A 20,038-nucleotide genomic window follows, 5' to 3' on the forward strand; every position below is an offset into this window, starting at 1 on the left:
CATCGAACAGGTAAGGTCGACCGCAGCACCTACCTCAAGCTCGGTGATCGACGATGCCCGTTGTGGTAAGCGTGCCCCGGATGCAGATGCCCATCTGCCGGAGTCAGCGACTCGAGGGACGGTTGTCTCGAAACATCCTGCAGCTCCTGTGTGTGTCCCGAAGAGGCGATCCGATGAGCAAGCAATAGAAAGAATAGTTGCCATTAACACTCCACAATCGGACCGAACGTTTTTGTACGCGGTCGACTTCTGGTTGGAGGTGGGCGATAACGTTCGCTCACTCTGTTGAGCTACATTTCCCCAAATGCCACGGCGGAGCCGGGCCTCGGGGCAACGTCTCGAGTGGGTTGCAAAGTTGGTTCGTACAAATACCATTACGCATTACCCTGTGGGTTGCTGTTCAAACGCTAGTTTCACTACAGATAAACGCATCGCTAGTTATGAAAGAATCGGCTAAAGTATTGTTTCACAAGTCTGGGTTTTTTTTGGCAACAGGGTACACAAAGATAACACCACGCTAGACACCACTAGGTGTTGCTGTAGTTGACAATACTGCATGTGTGTGTGTGTGTGGGTTTGTGAGTGGGAGGATGAGGAAAGGTATACACGTTTTGGAAGCTTGATAACTTTAATACTAATTCCATTACGGATCAATTCTACCAGCTAAGTAACGCAACGCAAAAACAGTTTGCAATAAATTCGGGACAACATGGTTGCATTGGTTATGTACGGTTCGTTGCTGTACTAAATCAATCAGCTACACAATCTCCCAGCAATGAACATTTGGAGCACATGGAAACACCCACACACACACACGCGCGCACAGATTTGCACACCAAACAGGAAACAAATCTTAATCGAATGGAGCAGGTGTGGCCAGCGAATAATTGAAATTCGAGTAAGGTCCTCTCTCTCTCTCTCATTTTTTTATCTGCGAATATGTGAAATTAACAGTGCGAAAAGGATGAGACAATGGAAGCACCTGAAATAGTTCTAACACACCTGTACACAGTCGAGGCACACTCTATCGAAAGCCAACTCAAGGAACAGTGCCGCCTGTGCACAGTGTAATGTGTGTGTGTGTGCGTGTTTGGTGTTGTAATGTGTGTAGAGATGTATTTGTTTCAGATTGTTTCTATTGCTACAGCTACGCATTGCTACAGATCCCTTACTAGTATGTGAAAGAGAGAAAAGTTCATGCATTGGCAGGCATACCCTAAACTAAAACGAACATCAAGAACAACAGCGATAAATTATGAAAATATTTAGCAAAAGCTTCTCTACTACCTCTACGATTGAAAGTGGCTTGCTAGTGTGTGCGATAAATAATGCAACACAGGCTTACTTACCTCTAACCGATTTTACACAACATCAATGCTAATGGAACCACTTTAAACTAAGGTCTAAAAACAACCAAGTGCCATTACAGCACACTTGTGTGTGGAGGATAGCGTCGAAGGAATTGTATATTGTTACTTAAACATTTGTTTGATGATAGAATGAATCGCGTGAATGACAATGGGAAAACACTAACTCTAGCTCAAGTATCAGCGATTAGAAGGTAAAGAACGGTTTCGAGGGAACATTTATATTGTTATGCTTTCGTACCGTTATCATATCTAGTTCTAATTATTTTGCGAAAAGTACTAAAAGAACGCTAATACCCATCACCGACTGTGATGGCTTCCACAAGAGATCGCAATCGAACCACCAGAGAGAGGGTAACGGTCACACCAAAAATATGGAACTCGATAGAACACAGACACACACACAGAGGTACACACTTACACACTCAGACAAACCTAGAAACCTAGTTACTGGTGAAACGAAACAACACATAGACAAACGGCTTAGAAATAGAGAAGGAAACAAGATAGAGATAGAGAAGGAAACAAAGTACCATAGTACAGAGCTAGAAGGGTGCGATAGAAAGTCGTATTCTTTGGAAAAGTTATAAAAGGTGAACTAAGTAAGGGAGATAAATGAAACTAGTAAAAGGATTGGAGTGATAAACCGAATACTGATTGGAACAGGCAAGCAAAATGAGACAAATAAACCAATTGGTCACAAATTTAAGAGAAGGTTTTTTGTTATGCAGATTGCATACTGTGAGGCGTTTTTGGTTGTGATTGTTTTATTTAAAACTGTAATTAAGAATCGAATTTATTTGTCACTTTTTACACAACTGTCCATGAGAAGAAAGAAGAAGAGGAGATACGTAGTATAGAAAGAATCGGAGAGATAGAGAACAGTGGAAGGAAATAGAACAAAATAAAAACAGTGCATTAAAACAGTACAGAAATGGAAGGTACGAGTACAGGGTTAGTTACGGACATAGAAAAAAACGCAAGAAACTTTTTGTTTTTTTTTTCACATGTTACCATCGCTAGGGGAGGGCTTTTGTGGGCATTTTGTGTTTGTAAGACAGAGCGAAACAAGACATCACCTTTCTGTTCCTAGAAATGGAGAATGGAAACAGATGTCAGTGATCATTGCGTTCGATCCATTCGCGTTCAGCGACTTGAATGATGGGGTAGCGACGAGCAGGGCGCAGGGAAGGTGAACAGTATGAAAGGGCAATGAAAGGGTGAGCGGAAGGTGATCGTGATGGTTCGCGGAAACGGGTGTGTTTGAAAATCTCGAACCTACCTGAAGGACCGCTTGCGCATCGTGGTGCGGCGTGCCAGACTGGCCAAACTACTGCCATGCAGGTCCAGTGTGCTGTCGTGACCGCTTCCCAGGCCGGCACCAAGCCCGCCGACACCAGCACCGCCGCCAGCACCGGCACCGCCAGCACCGCCACCACTGCCATCGCCGGCCGTACCGTTCCCGTTGGCACCGTGGCCGTAGAGCAGGTGGGTCTGCGAGCTGACCCCCTCGCCGTTCTCCAGGCTCAGCGAGCCGGTGCGCGAACCGCCCGTCTTTTCCATTACGGCCATATCGAGGATCGTGCTGAACAGGGACGGTTTCTGCAACACCGTAACCGTGTCGGCGAGCGTGGATGGCGCGTGCGGTGGTGTCAGGTGGAAGTGGTCAGGTGTGCAGCGTGTGAAGCGGCAATCAATGCATGTGAACGGCATTCGATGCAGTGGTGATGATATTTGCAGTCGTAGTTGTGGTAGTAGTAGTAGAAGTAGTAGTAGTAGTAGCAGTGGTAGAAGTAGTAGCAGAGGTAGCAGAGGTAGTAGTAGAAGATGTGATTCGAAGGAATGCGGTTGCACAGGGTGATGAGGTTGTATGTTTTTTTTTTTAATCATTCGGTTCGTTTTGTTTGGACGATATGATGAATGGTACAATGCAAGGTGATGCACACGTGCAAGTGCGAGTTAAAATTCAGCCAGTACAATGGAGTTTGAAGAAATTGTTCAAAAATGCAATTGTAAGTTAAATGGAATTCGTAAAAGTTTTGAAAGATTTTTTTTTTACAATTTTAACAAAGCAATGTTAAAGTAAAGGTGTAAAAATGTAAAGCGTTAAGTGGTCGTTTTGGCGTTTTTGTTTGTTTTTAAATATTTACACGTACCACCCACATCCCCCGTGCGTATGGAGATGGGAGGTTTAGCATAAACATACGTTGTTTTAATTGTTCCGTTGCGTTAAATGTTATTCGGCACGGGTTTACGCGTTATCATGGACGGATTTAATTGATTTATCGTGGAGTTTAGCGGGAGCAGTTTGTTGAAGGGGAAGAACGGTTTGAAGCGAAAGAAAACAAACAAACAGATAGAATTCATTTAATAGAACTGTAAACGCTTCAATATTGTTTGGTGTAAATAGAAATGAAAAATTTCATTGAAATACACATTTGAATTCGGAAGCTAACGCTTGAAGAAAAGTTTGATTGAATGTAAAAAGAGCAAACGCAAACGCAAAGTGTATAGCAATGCAATCGTGTGCCTAAAGTGTCTGAGCCTATAGTTATGAACGGAAAAGCGTTTAACAAACGAAATGTGCACCATTTTTTTTTTCTGCGAACGATTTTTGTTGTTTCTCACTGTACAAACATTCGACAAGAATCGTTTCCAGAATCGACAAGCACGTTGTGAGTGTTGTTCCTTCCTTTTGAAGAATAACCTCCAACATGGTCATTTCATTCGGTGCAAAATAATATTTACATTTTGCGTGTGTAAAACAATTTGTACAGAAAAGATGAGAAAAACTGTATCAACCTAAACCGAAACCACAAACGTGTGCGTTTCTTTGCATAAGAGAAACAGAAAAAATCAAACGAATGGAAAACAACACAAACCCGGAACCGATAACAAAGAGTATCGGTAAAAACGAAACAAAACCGAAAACTGCAAAAAAAACTGAATCGTAAACACAATCACACACACACACACACTCAGAGATCGTTCCCATGCAAATGAAAATAAGACTTCACTTCATCTATTCTAGTACAGTGGAGCTAGTGGAAAACTACGGCAATATTCGAAAGAGAGTTTAGTAGAAAAAATGAAACAGCTTGAGCATTAAACTCTTTAAGTCAAAAAGGGTAAATCTTACGCATTCTCATTACTCATAGAAGCAATCAAAACGACATGCTACAAAAGCAATAGAATAGTTGTTGTGTTTTCTTTTTTTTTTGTTTTGCTACAACCTGTGCAGGGGATGTTGCAAAAGGGGTTCGGAAAAAATGTACAAATAGAAAAGGTTGATTTACATTGTTGTCTGATTGTTTGTTTGCTAGCGCAGGTGCGCGTGATTAAGTGTGCTTCAGTGTTTTGGTTTGTGTAGATGCGCCGCATAGTTTGCGTGTGTTTTGTGTGTTAATGTTTTGTTACGCTAATAAAACAAATTACGCCGGAATAATGTTACCTACTGTGGTGTATGGTAAATGCGCACTAAAAAAATGATGTATACTAGTGTGAAAAGTTCTAGATCTACGCCTGCGAGAGAGGATCTAGATGAGATGGTTTGGATTTTTTTTTTTTTTTTGCTATTTGTGATTTGTATCCTAAGGAATGGCAATCGCCCAACAACAAGTTTATCAGCGAATTGGCTTATCTATAGTGAAATCGTCCCCGTTGTATCAAGACCAACAACAGCTAACCCAGCCAACAGAATCGCGCAACGTTACGCACCGTTACGAACAGACGCGCGCGGGCGAGTACGCGCAGTACGTGTGCAGGTGGAACTGTGTGCATAAAGAGTAAGAGATCAAGTCAACGCACAAAAAAATTAAGGAAAAACGAAAACAAAATACTTCAAAGATCGAGAGTAGATTTTCAACCACAAATACAACACGACACACTGTACAGTATGGCACACAAGTGTGGCAAGTAGTGGTAGTAGTAGTAGTAGTAGTAGTACACCGGTCACAGAGACCGGTCATCAAACCGACGTAATGGTCGATGTTCTACGCTACGGAAAGCCAATGTACAGGGTTTGCTTGATTTGCGTTACATGGCGAGCTGCACGCGGTTTTGCTGTACAGGTACGATTTTGGTACAATCATAACACAACTATACGCGTGACAGTGTGTGTTTGTATGTGTGTGTGTGTTTTGAAGAATGTGTTGTTGTGAGTTTGAGTAAACACACCTATGGTAATAGGCGAAGGTGTATCGGTACAGAAGAAGACGTGGTGGTGGAAGTGCGCTATATATATAAATGGTTGCCGATATCAACAACACTCTACTGAGCCGACGGACGTATGGTAAGTACAACGGGTGAGCTTCAAATATAGTATGTTCAGGTGACATCAACTCTACTAGATTAAACATTGTTGTAGTTGTTGTTGGTTGCACAAATACATATGAGTTGCATGTTTGCGCTTCAAATACGATTTGAGCAGCGAATTGTAAAGTATAAACGGTGAATGATTACATTCGGTACTGTTGTTTTTTGTTGTTTGTTTGCAGTTACATTCGCCTAGTAGCTGGTTAGTATTTGTATTGGTATAAGGGTATGAGTTGATTGAGAGCAAACTAAAACTTGCGTACAAGTACAAGAATGAAAGAAGTACAGGAAGGAAAAAAATAACAATAGAATACGACCGGAACGCTTGTTGCGAACCTGTTCGAGGTACTTATCTTGCATTTACCTAGAACTCTTCCTATGCCAACTTCTTCTCTCCCACTCTCTTTCTCTTTCGCTTTACGCTTCCAGAGCCTCCGAGCCGAACGGATGCTGTTTCCAAAAGGGCGAAGGGAACGCCTATCACAACGTCCCAGCCAACCACCACGGCAATTCGGGTTGGGGTTTAGTTTTCGTGATAAAAATCGCTCAAATGCCACCTTCGTTCCGCTCGTGCTATTGGCCATAAACAGATGCACTGAACATACTTTCCGAGCAATGATCGCTCCGCTCCGCCCTCAGGTGTTGTGGTTTCATGTGTCATGATTGTCGACTTTCTACAACATATTGCTTGTCATTATAAATCTTTCTCACATACATACACACGCACACACCATTTCATTCCACGCACTCTCTGTATGGTTCACTTCTGCTTGGGCTTTGGCTTGTTTCATTTTTCTTGTTTTTTTTTGTTTTGTTTTGATTTGTTCGTAATGGATTACTGCACAAGCCCCCAAACGTGGGGCAACTGATAAGGTGCTCAGTACTTTTCGTCGGGGCAACAGGGTTTAACATTCACGAAACGTATCGAAAGTGTTTTCTGCAAAATAATTGTTCAAAAGGTCATTAGGATGATAGGTGGTTTCAAGGTGCGATTAGGTGTGGGAGAGTGGCGAGGGGTAATTGGATAGATGGGGAAGGGCGTGGTGTGGTGATGAACAGGGAAAGGGCAATACATCCCTTTTGTAAGAATTTCTCTGAAACGTTCACGATCAGGTGGACTTACTGTCCTTATTGTGTTTTCTTTTTCGGTTTAGCTGTAGCTATTATAGATCAATCTAACGATCGATCACTGAAATGACCTGGGACAGGAAATGGTATTTGCTATTGGTATTTACTGATGCATTTTACATACTTTGCTAGTGATTTTGTTTTAAAAGTTTCCTAAAAGTATGCAACAAGCAAATGAAAACGCCGTAATGTATGCAGTCCAATTGACATTATTGGCTTTAGATGAACAGGCTACCAAAAAATACAACTATCTAATGGTTTTACAATCCTACCGAGACAAAATTACTTTTGGTATGGCTTATTGGATCTGGATGATACACTACATGATACCATGTTTAAAATCGGATCAACGAGCATCACTAAGTACAATCTACGATTATATCCAAATGCTCTGGATTGGTTCAATTCATCCAAGACGGGACATGAAAACAAAAAGTAATGTTTAAATGTTTCTTTTAACTACATACAAAAATTATGGCGTTACAATTTGTGTTGAGCAATAGTAAATTGTTGTTGTCTATATTATGAAAATGTACTATTGTTTTTTTGGCCTAAACATGACTTCACCTCTAGTGCTGCGGGCATTTGTTTTATTTTTTATTTTGTTGTAGTGTAGAAGTGTGCTGAATTCATTATGGAGCTCCGAGATATACCAAGGTACCGTGTGGCTTACTGAAGTGTTTGTTATAAAATCTATCAGTTTCAGTACGTGTGCAGTTACGATGTCTAGTCTATTACCAAAAGTTCCAAACAAAACCAACTCCAAACAAAATCAATCGCTTTCGAGTAGAAAGCCTTGCCGAACAGCTAGTTTCTTGCAAGCAATTTGTACGCTTTGCAGCGAGCATCACATATTTCTTGGGTTATTTTTTAATGTTATTTACAGACCTCTACACTGACAAAAGAGCTGCAAACGTGCTACAACTGGAGCAATCAACACGCTCAATCTCAGGCTAGTGGATCGCATCAAACTTTAAAAATGAAACCATAGGGCTAGAGAAAGGAAAAGAAAAACCAAAAGCAAAACGGAACAGTGGCTCGAAAACGAAACCAACACGGCCCTAACTATGAAAAGAGCACAAAGGAAAGCAAAACAATGTAAGGAAAGATAACACGAGTTTGGTAGAGAAAAATGGTTGAATAATACCGGCTGTCGGGCCGTTGGGCTATTAATGCTTGCTTCAATTCCCTGAAAAATAATAGCCAGGACAATAGTATAGGTTCGTTTAATTAATTGCTCATCTGCGTATGTTGTTGCATCGTTGTTCATTGATATGCATAGGATGGTGCAATGTAGTTATTTTGTATTCGATTTGTTTTGTTGTCTATTGCTACTTGGCCACAATGATACTCTACTGCCTATAGTTGTACACTATTGGACAAGAGGTGCGGATAGGGCAGTAGATAATCGTATTCGAAACTGTATCCATCGTACTAACGCAAAAAGATGAGCTACTTGAAACTCTTCTGCAAGAAGAAAACCAAAATGTGGGAAACTGAACATCGGTTCAAGTAGTGCTGAGGGAGAAAAAAACACTACAGATTTGGAAGGGTTTGGTATACATTTCAAACAATTCGAAGGCAAAAAATATGCGCTATTGAGATATAGTAGAAAGGGAACAGAACAAAAAAAAAACTCTTTCATGGCATTGATTTTGCTACATCGAACGGGGTTTTGGGGTACATTAGTGACAGCAAAGAATTATATATAAGATTTTGAGACAAAAAAAAGCCTGAATTTGACAGGTGACCTAAAGCCTTAACGCGGCCGTATTGCCAAATAAGAAGGAACAACGAAAGAAGAAACCAAACGAAAAACCATACGCAACATCAAAACCAGTATCTACAACTCAGGATACACACACAAACATTGTACGCGGTGGACGAGTGGGTTCACGATACAATATTCACTGACGACACAAAACGATAAGTGTGACAAACAGCGAGGGAAAGTAAAACCGAAACAAATGGAAACCAACAAAGTAGCAAAACAAAACGCCATAGTACGTTGAAAACGAAAACAGTACACGTGAGAAAACAAAACAACAACACAAAAACGGCAAGATAGTTTCTGCGGTCTCACTACTTGAAACCGGTTTAGTAAATGACAGACAGAAACGAGGAGTTTAAGTAAACGTACTCTTCTGCTCAAGTAAGTTAAGCGTAACAATTGACTTTGGAGAGATGGCGTGATAGACAGAAAGAGAGTACTAGGACATGTCTATAATACCGCCTATGAATTACTTTACAATAATTTGAACCAAATAGGCAACCGAAGGAAAAGAATCGATAACAAAGTGTAAAATAATGCATACGTATGCAAATATTCGAACAAAATAAAAGAAAAAACAAGATAGTCAAACAATTTGAAATAAAATTCCTTGATCTGTTTACAATGTAAGGAATGTGGAGATATATTATATCTTTATAATAAGAATTTGGTTTTCCAATTGACAAACAAAAACAAAGAATCAAATCGCGCAAACCAAAATTTTGTTTCCCAATGAACGCGATTAGTATGTGTGCTAATATAAATAATACCACACCGCTTGTTAGTAAAACTCGTAAAAAGCCAATAGATTATCTATAAAAGTTTCGCCCGCCAATAGTATCTCGACTGAAATAGGATCGTTGTGGAGCGTTCCAAATGCAAACAAAAGACTTTCGTTGAAAACGATAAGCACAAACTCAGTGTCTGAGTAATGGTCATTCTTTCGTGCAAGTACCTCGCAACAGTACTTGGGGCTTGCACGAGGCGTACAGTAAAATAAAAAGAAAACATATAAAAAAAGGAAAGGACACCATGTGTGGGTGTGGGTGTGAGCAGTAGTTAGTCACTATTCAAAACGTGATGGAGAGAGTTTTTGCTTTTACTGCTGCTGGCACCACTCGAACCATTGAACACTTACCGGCAGATCTGATTCGACCTGGCCGAACTTGGTGTTGCGCCAGGACTCTAAAATCAGCAATCCGGCATAGATCTTCCCGACGGTAAGCTTGCCCGCGTTCAGCTCCTCGTTTAGGGGGACGAGCAGGTCGAGCATCTTCTTCGCCTGCAGGGGCCAGATGTGGCTAATAGTGTGCCGCAGTTCCGCGTCGGCTTGATCCATCTCCTCCGCTGCGGAAGATAAAACGGGGGCATATGAGCAAAGCAAGCTGAAATGTGGTATGTCAGTAGGAAGCCTCTTACCAGTTCGCATTTTGATGTTGAGGTTTTCGCGTATCAACGCAAACAGTGTCGTCGTGAAGGCGACCTTTCCCTCTGCATCGAGCGGCATGTTCATGCGGATGAGCTTTTTGTAGGCGAGTCGGTTGGGACATTTGTTACCAAATCCCAAGGGAGGATCCATGTTTTTCAACATATCATACATTTCAGTGTAGTGAATTTTACCCCTGAAAGAAAGAAGTTATAAAAAACATAAACACACTGCACACACACATTTCAGACGTAATGTTGCCCAAATATGCGCCTGCAAGTTTGCAACTTGCGGTGCAAAGGGATGAAATATGCTCCTATCAACAGCTTCCTGTTGCCTTTAGCCTACATCTATCTATACTTACGTAGCATTAGGATCATATTCCGCCCATATCCGAACGAACTCGTCCAGATGATGTGCGCCAAGAATACTGGAATCACGCGTTAGATAGTCAAAGTTGTCCATAATGACGGCAACGAACAGATTCAACATCTGGAAGGGAAAGTCAAAAAGGGTAAACAATATTTTTCAGGCACCACCAGTGACTGCTGTGAGCCGCCAATACCATACTTACAAGAAACGAACAGAAAAAGATAAACGACACGAAATATGCGTAGGCCAGTGTTGAGCCGCATGTTTCGTTCGGCTTGTTAGCTCTCGGGTCACACGGTCTCCCTTTGAGACATGCCAGCATAATGTTCGGCCACGACTCGCCCGTAGCACATCTGAGCATGCAATGTTCACATATGCAGCAGGGAAATTGCGTCCAGACAGGGTTCAGATGTCCAAAAAAAAAACACAGACAGAGGATACGAAGAGAAAAAGAGTACCGTTAGTGTTATCGGGGGTGCGAATGCGACGCACGGCCGGATGGAGGGAAAGGCTTCTAGCGAATATGTATATTTATAATATAGTATGCCTAAAGACTAGAAGAATTGTTAAGGGCATATCTAGCGGATGTAAAAATATTAGCTTGAACAAGAAAATGTGACAATCTGTTCATGGAAGTGTTTAGTTTTTTTTCTTTTTCATGTTGGGCTGTGTGTTGTTTTTTTAAAGGTGAGTGTTTGGTGGAGTGATGGTTTGAGCAAAAGATGGCGTATAGGGTATTATAAACAGTACTATCAGGCATAAAAAGAAAAGCGGGAACGGTTGGCGATTAGTTAAAATTTGTTACAGCTGCCGGTTATCGCATTTCAGAAGCGTTTTTTTTATGTGTCGGATATTATGAGAGTGGAAGTAAAAGTCTTTGCAAAGCGGAAGCAAACGTTGCACTCGTAACTGCAGCATTCAAGTACAACGCAGTCTTCCAAATTACGTTGAATCATTAAGTCAATGGGAGCGAATTATTCTTGTTTAACAATGTTTCCAATTATAGTACAAGTAAAAAGGGACACAAGAATGCGTGAAATCACGCCGAATAATTGTTGCATTCTCGTGTGAGGAAGTAACACAACTCGTAACGATTCTACAGCACTATCAGCAAAGCATTCCAGAAAAAAAACATGTCATAGACTCTATATCCTATGGTTAAATCTAATGTTAGAAAAAACGCTATCTAAAATGTAGCAAGTTCAAATGTAGCTACGTAAAACTAAAGCAATCAGCTAGTTTCTGAGAGAAAAAAACGAAGGTGCTCTAGCAGTAATATGCAGCAACAAGGAGAACGGATGTGAAACTATGAAAACAAATAGTTGTCGAAAGAGTAAAACAATAAGCTAGGGAAAGAAACAGGAATTCGAAACTAAGAAACAAGAGCAAACGAAACTAATGTATGTAGTAACTTTGCTATGCAGACTGTACATGGATTTTGCACTCGAATCCTTCACGCTGAGGGCAGAAGTACACTAGCGGTAAACAATTCCTATACATTCTGAATCGTGTTACGGTGACACTTCTTTGCGTACTACAGAGCGCCTAGTACTAGAAACAAATAAATACGATTAATAGTGTGAACGTAAGTGGTAGAGTAGGTATTAGAAATGAACGATTTGCTAGATGCTGTCTGTCCTACGGAAGTACAACGATGTTGTAAACATACTTTAATAAGAAGACCATATTCTAGCTATAGCTTTCACAACTAAGACTAGTTTTTTGTTGCTCCGAAATATTTTAACCGTTTTTGTGCTCTCTTGTGATATTTCATGTACTAAAGAAGATTAGAAAACGGGCTGCTAGCTAGTCGAGTTTTGATGAGGAAGGCTTCTCTGTCGATACACCTCAAAGAACTGAACTGTGATGATGAAGATGTCTACTAGTGCATTCTGGTGTTTTAAACCATTTCACGGTCATAACTGTTGTTTACTATTTTTCGGTACTAAACTAATAACGTATGTGTTCCCTATTTTCGGTTTTGTAAACGTATATCCTAGAATACAGTTGAAATGCTAGTACTATTGACATTCAGTAATAGTTATGGCGACAGTGTTAGTAGTAGTAGAAACAGTTTTAGTAGTTATAGTAGTAGAAGGTAGTTGATAGTTCGTTGTATATTGTTTTAGATAGGGTAACAGTAGTAGAGATGGTATACGTCTGGGAAGAAACTGTAGTAAATGAAGTCTTATGCTAGTTGTGAGCGTGATATGCAGCAGCAACGGACACCTACCTGAACAGTAGCATCAGCCCTTGGACAAATGAGCGGAAGTTGTTGTGTCTAGTGATAGATGATTCAGGATCTAGCTCAATATTCCCAAATACCTAAGTTCAGGCGGAAATTGTTGTATAGTTTTTGGTTTTTTTTGGAACGCGGTTTGAACACGCATTTGTGCGCATTCACGAGTAAAAGTCACAAAACAATATTTACAGCAATAAAAAATAGAATTTTCAACAGAAAAGACGTTATACCGTACATAATAACCAAATGCAATGTTATCAAACATATAAAAAAAATTAAAACAAACTGGTTAAAATCAGGACAGTAACAGGGTCGCTCTAGCACTAGTAACCTTTTTTGCTATTGAAATATGGCCATATTTGAATGGTAGTGTGCAATATGGCCGAAACTGCAAACTGCTATAAACTACACGCTAACATAACACGCTAAGTTTGCACTTGAACTTGACTACCAAAAAGGTTTGCAATGTAAACAAAAACAACGAAACTAAACATATGTACAACATGCCCAGTAACGTGAGTTGTCGAAACTTTAGAAAAGTATTGAAATTTAACAACGTTTTTTGAGTGTTTTTTGAAACAAATCAAAGCAATCTTTTCAGGCATGTCGTACGTCAATTTCGGTACCAAAACTTCAATACTTTTGTTTAATGCATGGTTGTGGTAAGTTGCTAGTGGCGTAGCTTTAATGGATGAAGATTTTTCAAAAATATCAACTGTAACTTGGAACTTATTGGGAACTAGGAACTCACTTACTGCTGCGGCGCACTTAGTGCGATGATTATTACGGAAACATTACTGAACCACAGACCGTATTCAAACTGTACACGAGCGAACTTTATACGAGCTATATATGGTTTAGCAGTCGTCAGTATCTAAACGACTAGCAGAATACACTCACACACACATATACAGGTACGTTAAAAAAGAAACATTTACAAACGGGAAGATGGAGGATGTACAACCAACGTGTGTTCAACAAGTGTGTAGCAGCCATCTTGCCCTGATTGTGTTAGCATTTGCAACTATATCAAGGAAGTTTGGTAAGGGAGTTGTTTAGATCGTCTTCTTGTTTGTGTGTGTCTATTTCTTGTATCATTCGCTATATCGTTACTGGAAGTATGTGTGATTGGTGGTATCTCTAAGAGCTAAACATTGTGCCAATGCACTGCTTAAGGTTAAGAAGCGGTTGGAACATGACGTAATACGCCACATTTATACCAACCGGTCGCTAGAGTGTTTCATCACTACAGGCTACAGGTGTGTGTGTGTGTGGGTATGTCTGTCTGATCGATCAGTAGTAAGGTAGGCTGGGATTGTGGGTAAGTGGATTATTACCGAAAAAGCAGCAGTAGAGCTCCGAAAAACGTTTGAAAATTATTGTGACGATTCAGAGCCGTGTCAGGATCAAACTTCATATTGCCAAAAACCTGCAGCAGACCCGTGATGGGGTTGGAGATTGTGTTACGTTTTCGGCCGACGGGTGAGAATATGGCATGTATGGATGGCGGTTCATTTGGTGTGTCGGCCGATCATCCGTCGCATAAAGCATGGCAGTCAGACGGTGTCGGTGATGCATTTCGGGATGGTAGTTGATTCATAAGTATAAACGTGTTCGCAATGGGCATGGGTTCCGGGGTTTGGGAATGCAGGAGTAAAATAAAACAAAAACGTCCTATCCGCTAAGCTCTTGAAGCAGATTTTTCACAGTCACTGAACAACATAGAAAAATGGCTTTACGCTTTCATTGTTTAAATTCCCGAATTTCTTAAGTGTGAGCCGATGAAAACGCTTAATAATCTGATCTATTTCCAACAGTCAAAGGCGCTACGAATCTCAACGTGTGTACGGTGGTAATGCGTGTGTGACTAGTTTAAACGTTTCTGCTATGAAGAACGGTGAAGAAAGAGTTAAAATTGTGAAAGCACTAAGTGCCTTTCATAGACTATTTTTTCAACGATATTGCGAATGAAGTCGTTTAAAAGAGTGTGTGTAAACCTTTTTTTTTCTATTCTAAAGAAACTGGAAAGAACAAAAACCCAGAGAACAAACATTCTAACCACTAAACGGACCCATCCTGTTCGCAGCTGATATTTGATTGAAAATTTGGATTTCATTTTAATAAACGAAAGGAAAATAACACAGGCTGATAAAATCATACACTGGTTAATGGCCTGGTTGCGAATCAATTCTGGCGAAGAAAAGGAAACACAAAACTCTGGCACTAAACATTGGTTTTGTTTTTTTTTGCCATTATGCAATAAAATTAAAACATAAAACAGGAAACAAAACTGAACTGAAGAGAAATAGTTGAGGTTATTTGAGCGGTAATTAAATGCATTTAAAACTGGAAAAATACCTGCATGCCAATAATTGCGTAGATAAAAAATAGCATGGCAATCAGCAAACAGACATATGGCAGTGCTTTGAATGATTGAACAAATGTCCAAAGTAATATACGTATTGTATAACCTTGTCGCAGTAGTTTGATTAATCGTGCAGCACGAAACAGTCTTAGGAATCCAACGTTGAAGGAATTTTCCTACAGTGTCGATGGAAGTGTTGGAAGGTGTGGAGAAGAGAGAAAGAGAAAGAGAACATGTGTTGAAAGGGAAGAAAGAAGTGAAGAGTTGATTATTCGCTTGGTGGTGAACGATTGCTTAGGGCGTTTGCGGTTACAGCTACCACACTACCAGAATGGTAAATGAGATACACCAAAGACAGAAATGCATACGTCAAGATGTACATTACTTACCCCTAATTCTAGAACTAAAGCGTCGATAATACTTCCAATTACTGTTATAAAATCGAAAATGTTCCAAGGGTCCTTGAAAAAATTCTGCTCAACAGGGTAAAAAATTTAGCATGTGCATATGGGAATTGTTTGTTTTAAAAAAATTGGAGAAAGGAAGAAGAAAAAAACATACAAGAAAGTCAGTATTCGAGAAGATGTTTAGAATAAATACAATTTAATCTGCGATTATGAGCTTGATGAATGATATTTTTGTGGTTGTTAATTTATGATTGATGGAAGTGATGTTTGGTGAAATAGAAACCAATATAAAAAAAAACATATTCATTTGTCTAGTGATAGCTTTCACGATATCTAAATCAGTCTACTGAAACGTAAAGGTGATGTACACGGTTCGACATAGTAGAAAGTAAATGTGAAAATAGAAACAAGCAAAGTATGCTAATAAAACTCAAAAACAAACAGAGAGTTGATATAAATTTCAAGGAAATTAAACGAGCAGCGTCTGTATACATCACGAAGAAAGAAAACAAAATCAAACAAGGCTTCGTTTGATGAGCTTTGCGTCTAAACTAAAACCTAAACCGCCCGTTATTGGCGGATCTAGCCGACGAGCTAACATATCCGAAAACGGTAGGAAAATGTACAAAGAAATGAAACCACAACTCATAGGAAACGAAATTGAAAGATATAAGATGAAAAACGAACGGCTCGAGAGAAGTTTCGTTGATAAATCTATGAACATCAATTGATAATTTCATCGCTTACACTACCGAGAAATGCTAACGTTACATGAGGGTGAGAATAAAAAGACAAAGCGAATGAAACAATAATACCAAAACTAAAATGCTATACTGTATGCCATGAAAGGGGTACCATGAGCAAATGGATGAACTACGAGCAACAGCGTTCCGAGGGGAGGTGGAGAAAACTAAAACATAAACCAAAGCCTTCGCAGGTCTGCTCTGCGGGGTTAGTAAAAGTTGTTGAAAAATTATCCATTACTAGCTTGTTTACACATTACTTGTTGAAAAACTTAACCGAAACATGATATTGGCAAACCAAGATTTATATGTTTTCCAAGCAAAACCAAAACAAAACGAAACATCAAAACATGTCTTTACCATCTGTTGTGATACGTTATTGTTACGCTTTAAGAAATGTTTGTTACGTACAGTGAGTGAGAAAAATAAGTTTGACAGATTAAGCAAAGGACAACCAAAGATCAAACGCAAATGGTACGATGGTGCAAATTGTCCATCTTTTTTCTGAGACGATTTTGGGGTTTTTCTTTTCTGTATCGGCTCGGTTCGGTTTTAAGCGTTTTGTTTGTTAGATGATGCACGGAAACGGCGACACGAACGAACGATGAACGGCCAGTACCAACCTTACATCCATAAGCGATTAGTTTCATAATAGTTTCCAGCAAAAAGAAGAAGGTGAATACCAAATTCATGAAGCTCAGAATATCAATCAGTGTCGTTGGCGCGTCGTGAAACTGCAGAAAGGAACAGGGGTGGCAAATCAGCACATCTTGTAGTTACGGTTGAATTGTATTGCAGTTGTAGAGATTTTAGGAGCAAAATTTTCGCTGGCTACAATTACCGAGAGCCGGATAGGTACGAGAGCCGAAGAACTTTTTAACCAAACTTTTGATTTGCGTTGCAAACACACGCTTGGGACGACTACTGCTGAGAGTTTCTTTTCTGTTTTTAAGTTTAGCTTCTCATTCTCAAGAAATCATCCGTTGAGTACCCATAATTTTAGAATGAAATAAAGCGAAAAGGGGGAAACAAAAGCAATACAATCACTTACAACATGCAGCATTTGCATCATCATGTTTACTCACAGTGAAACGAACGAAAAAGCAAGAGTTAACAAAAAAAATGTAAAACAAACATAAACAGTTTAAATGTGACATAGAAAAGTTAACGGACTCAAGGCTGATTTGAACATAAGTGCATTTTTCGGGCAGACTTTAAGACAGTGAAGCTAGAAATTGACCAAATCAAAAGACTTCAATGCCGTTACATGCGGGAACATGCCAAGATGCTGGAGGTTTGTTTTTGCAGATGAATATTTCATATGAAACATGCACAAACAATCAAGCAAGGAGTGTAAGAAATGAAATATTTCACCGCCGAGAAAGGAATCGTGCTTGTTGTATCATATTTGATATTTTAATCTTTTCCATTGTCGTATCGAATTTGTTTATAAAATCGCTTTTTAATGAATTCAAAAATGCTTATAATATTGAAGCCACCAGAATCCTTTCTCAGCGTTAATTGAACATGCAAGATACGGAGCAATGGGTGAATCATGCAACGGTACAGTGACTTCTATGCCGAATGGAATAAGCGACAATCGTAACATTGTTTTTAGAAGGAATCATTACATGCTTAAGTCATATGTCAAGCATGTTCATGCGAATCTATCGATATTTTAAAAGCAGACATGCAATGAAACTATGATAATGAGTTGTGAAGAAAACAAACAACTGAACAGTGAAAAATCTGAAGCAACGAAATAATGGAAATAATATCGAGAATAGCCAAGAAAAAAGCAACGCAAGGTACACTAAATCAGATAATAATCTAGTATCTTAAAATGTTTGAAGTAGAAAGACTTGATATCATAATTTGGAAGTGAAATATTTTAGTGTAGCCTTAAATAACACAAAAGGTACATGAAATATTTCACTTGCTTAAATGCAAATGCAAAAAAACGAGCTTTTGTTAAGTGAACCGTAAAATTGGCATTTTAATAATGAAACATAACACAACTAAACTCAAAATTAAACAAATAAAGCAGAGCATAATTGCAAAGATTTGATAAGCTTCGTCATTGCTTTAAACGATATCATAAATGCAACAAACAACTAAATTAAATTTGCTGAAATCTGGCACTTACCTGACATATTGTATGGTCATCGTGGAACATATGCTATTTAAATGGATATAAGTAGAAATATATGTTCAATCCACATACCTGAGGTGAGATGAGTTTCTGGATATCAGCTCTAGCCCCATTTGATTTGTTTTCCTGTGCGTTAGGTTACGAAGCAAAATGCATGCATTACCTACCTTCCTCTATGGGGCGTTTCAAGCAAATCCGAAGCTTATCAAACCTTTGCTGTGCAAATGAACGTTTGCTGTTCAAGAGTTAAAAATGGTACGAACTTGCACCAACAAAAACATGAGCGATGAATGGTGAGTTATAATGAAACGAAACATAAATGAAGTTTGGCTGAATGCAGATTACATTTTTTTTCTTTTCACGATATCATCATTATGAGCTCATTCACATTTGCAGCCAACTATGTATCGCAGTTATCACAGCAGTGATTATGCAGTGATCATCCGTTGCCGAATATACCCACCTTTACGCCAAATCCTATTATTTTCAGTATAGTTTCAACACTAAACATCCCGGTAAATCCCATGTTGAGATATTTTAACGATTTCTCAAACTCTTTTCCTTGATTGTGATACTGCGCAAATAAGGTAAGTCGTATATAAGGGATGTGTGTTAATTGAGAAAAATAAATAAGAGAAAGAGAGAGAAAAAAAACATTCAAGTAGACACAAAAAAAGGACAAACAATTGATGTAGTTTCGACGGGACAAGAAGGAAGATCGGGGTCGAGCATTATTTTGTGAAGTAGTGGGTTGTGAAAAAGCTGGCGCTCTAAATAAAACCCCACAATGGAAATGGTTCAAAGGTAGTTCAGTTAAACCAGGCCACATCACAGGAAACATAGATCCCGCGAAATACGATACGATCTTAAGTTATGTTTTCACTCAGACTTACATACAATTTAACTGACGCTTCAGTGACACGTAAGGGTAAGGGTGTGCTTTCGAAATGAAGTTTAGCATTCTGAATACTTTCTGTAACAATTAGAGCAACGTCAGGTTCATCGGGTGAACCGCGCATTCCCAAACAGGGTAGGATAAAAAAACGGTTTAAACATGTTCATTATGCAGATCGAAGGATCGTATTATTTTTGTGTATGACGCACGTGAATGGAGTGACGCGGAATGACGCAAAATGAAATGGATGGCCGTGTAAAATAGTATGTTACATGTTGGAACCAAACACAATGACGCACGCTCACAACAGCAGTACAGCAGTAACATTTAACAGTACACAAAGGAGATGAAGGGATTGGTCACGAGATACCAATGTCTCGTTGAAAGCATTCGTAGCTGTGCCATTCTTTGCGTGCAGGTTAAATGCAGATGCGTTTGTGATGGTTGTGTCGATGTGTGTCTGTATGTGTATATGTGAGTTCATATGGGGTTCATGCTTGTGCAAGTGAATGACGCAGGTGCACGGAGGCAAATTATGTGATGAGCTGTGTGTGACGAACTGGTGGATGCAAAGATTCATCACAACGGCAATTGCGCATTCGGACAAACACATACCGGTAGGAAACAGCGGTGCAACAGTGTGTATCTGTGTGTGTATGTGTGTGTGTGTGTGTGTTCGTAAGGGAGATGAAGACAGAAGTGCAGCTTACAGTTATCATGCCAATAAGGAAAGACAGTTTGTGAAACCATAAAGCAACAGCAAACGAGCCGGAGCTATAACCGTTGAGCCGTTCGGTGCATTCAAACACGGCAAACGGACACGATAAACAATAAGGGAATAACGCATACATACATA

At 39.6% G+C, this 20,038-nt stretch overlaps 1 protein-coding gene across 17 annotated transcripts in view; it reads right to left on the bottom strand.

Moving 5' to 3' along the window:
* The window catches only part of LOC120953825 (voltage-dependent calcium channel type A subunit alpha-1-like), an 85,521-nt gene that overhangs the window by 7,998 nt on the left and 57,485 nt on the right, over positions 1 to 20,038 (bottom strand). For 8 of the 17 annotated variants that reach the window (XM_049605510.1, XM_049605509.1, XM_049605500.1 and 5 more), the window contains 10 exons: positions 18,751 to 18,861; positions 16,759 to 16,869; positions 15,375 to 15,458; positions 14,979 to 15,161; positions 12,612 to 12,703; positions 10,581 to 10,731; positions 10,371 to 10,498; positions 10,000 to 10,202; positions 9,719 to 9,927; positions 34 to 146 (listed from right to left, as the gene is read on the bottom strand). In XM_049605510.1, the coding sequence (XP_049461467.1) occupies positions 34 to 146; positions 9,719 to 9,927; positions 10,000 to 10,202; positions 10,371 to 10,498; positions 10,581 to 10,731; positions 12,612 to 12,703; positions 14,979 to 15,161; positions 15,375 to 15,458; positions 16,759 to 16,869; positions 18,751 to 18,861 (1,385 nt within the window). Of the gene's footprint in view, positions 1 to 33; positions 2,457 to 2,649; positions 2,970 to 9,718; positions 9,928 to 9,999; positions 10,203 to 10,370; positions 10,499 to 10,580; positions 10,732 to 12,611; positions 12,704 to 13,957; positions 14,050 to 14,978; positions 15,162 to 15,374; positions 15,459 to 16,758; positions 16,870 to 18,750; positions 18,862 to 20,038 lie in introns of those variants that run through there. The other 9 variants (XM_049605506.1, XM_049605507.1, XM_049605504.1 and 6 more) reach the window with 7 other exon arrangements.

The sequence above is a fragment of the Anopheles coluzzii genome, chromosome 2, assembly GCF_943734685.1.
Source record: "Anopheles coluzzii chromosome 2, AcolN3, whole genome shotgun sequence".
Lineage (NCBI taxonomy): Eukaryota > Metazoa > Arthropoda > Insecta > Diptera > Culicidae > Anopheles > Anopheles coluzzii.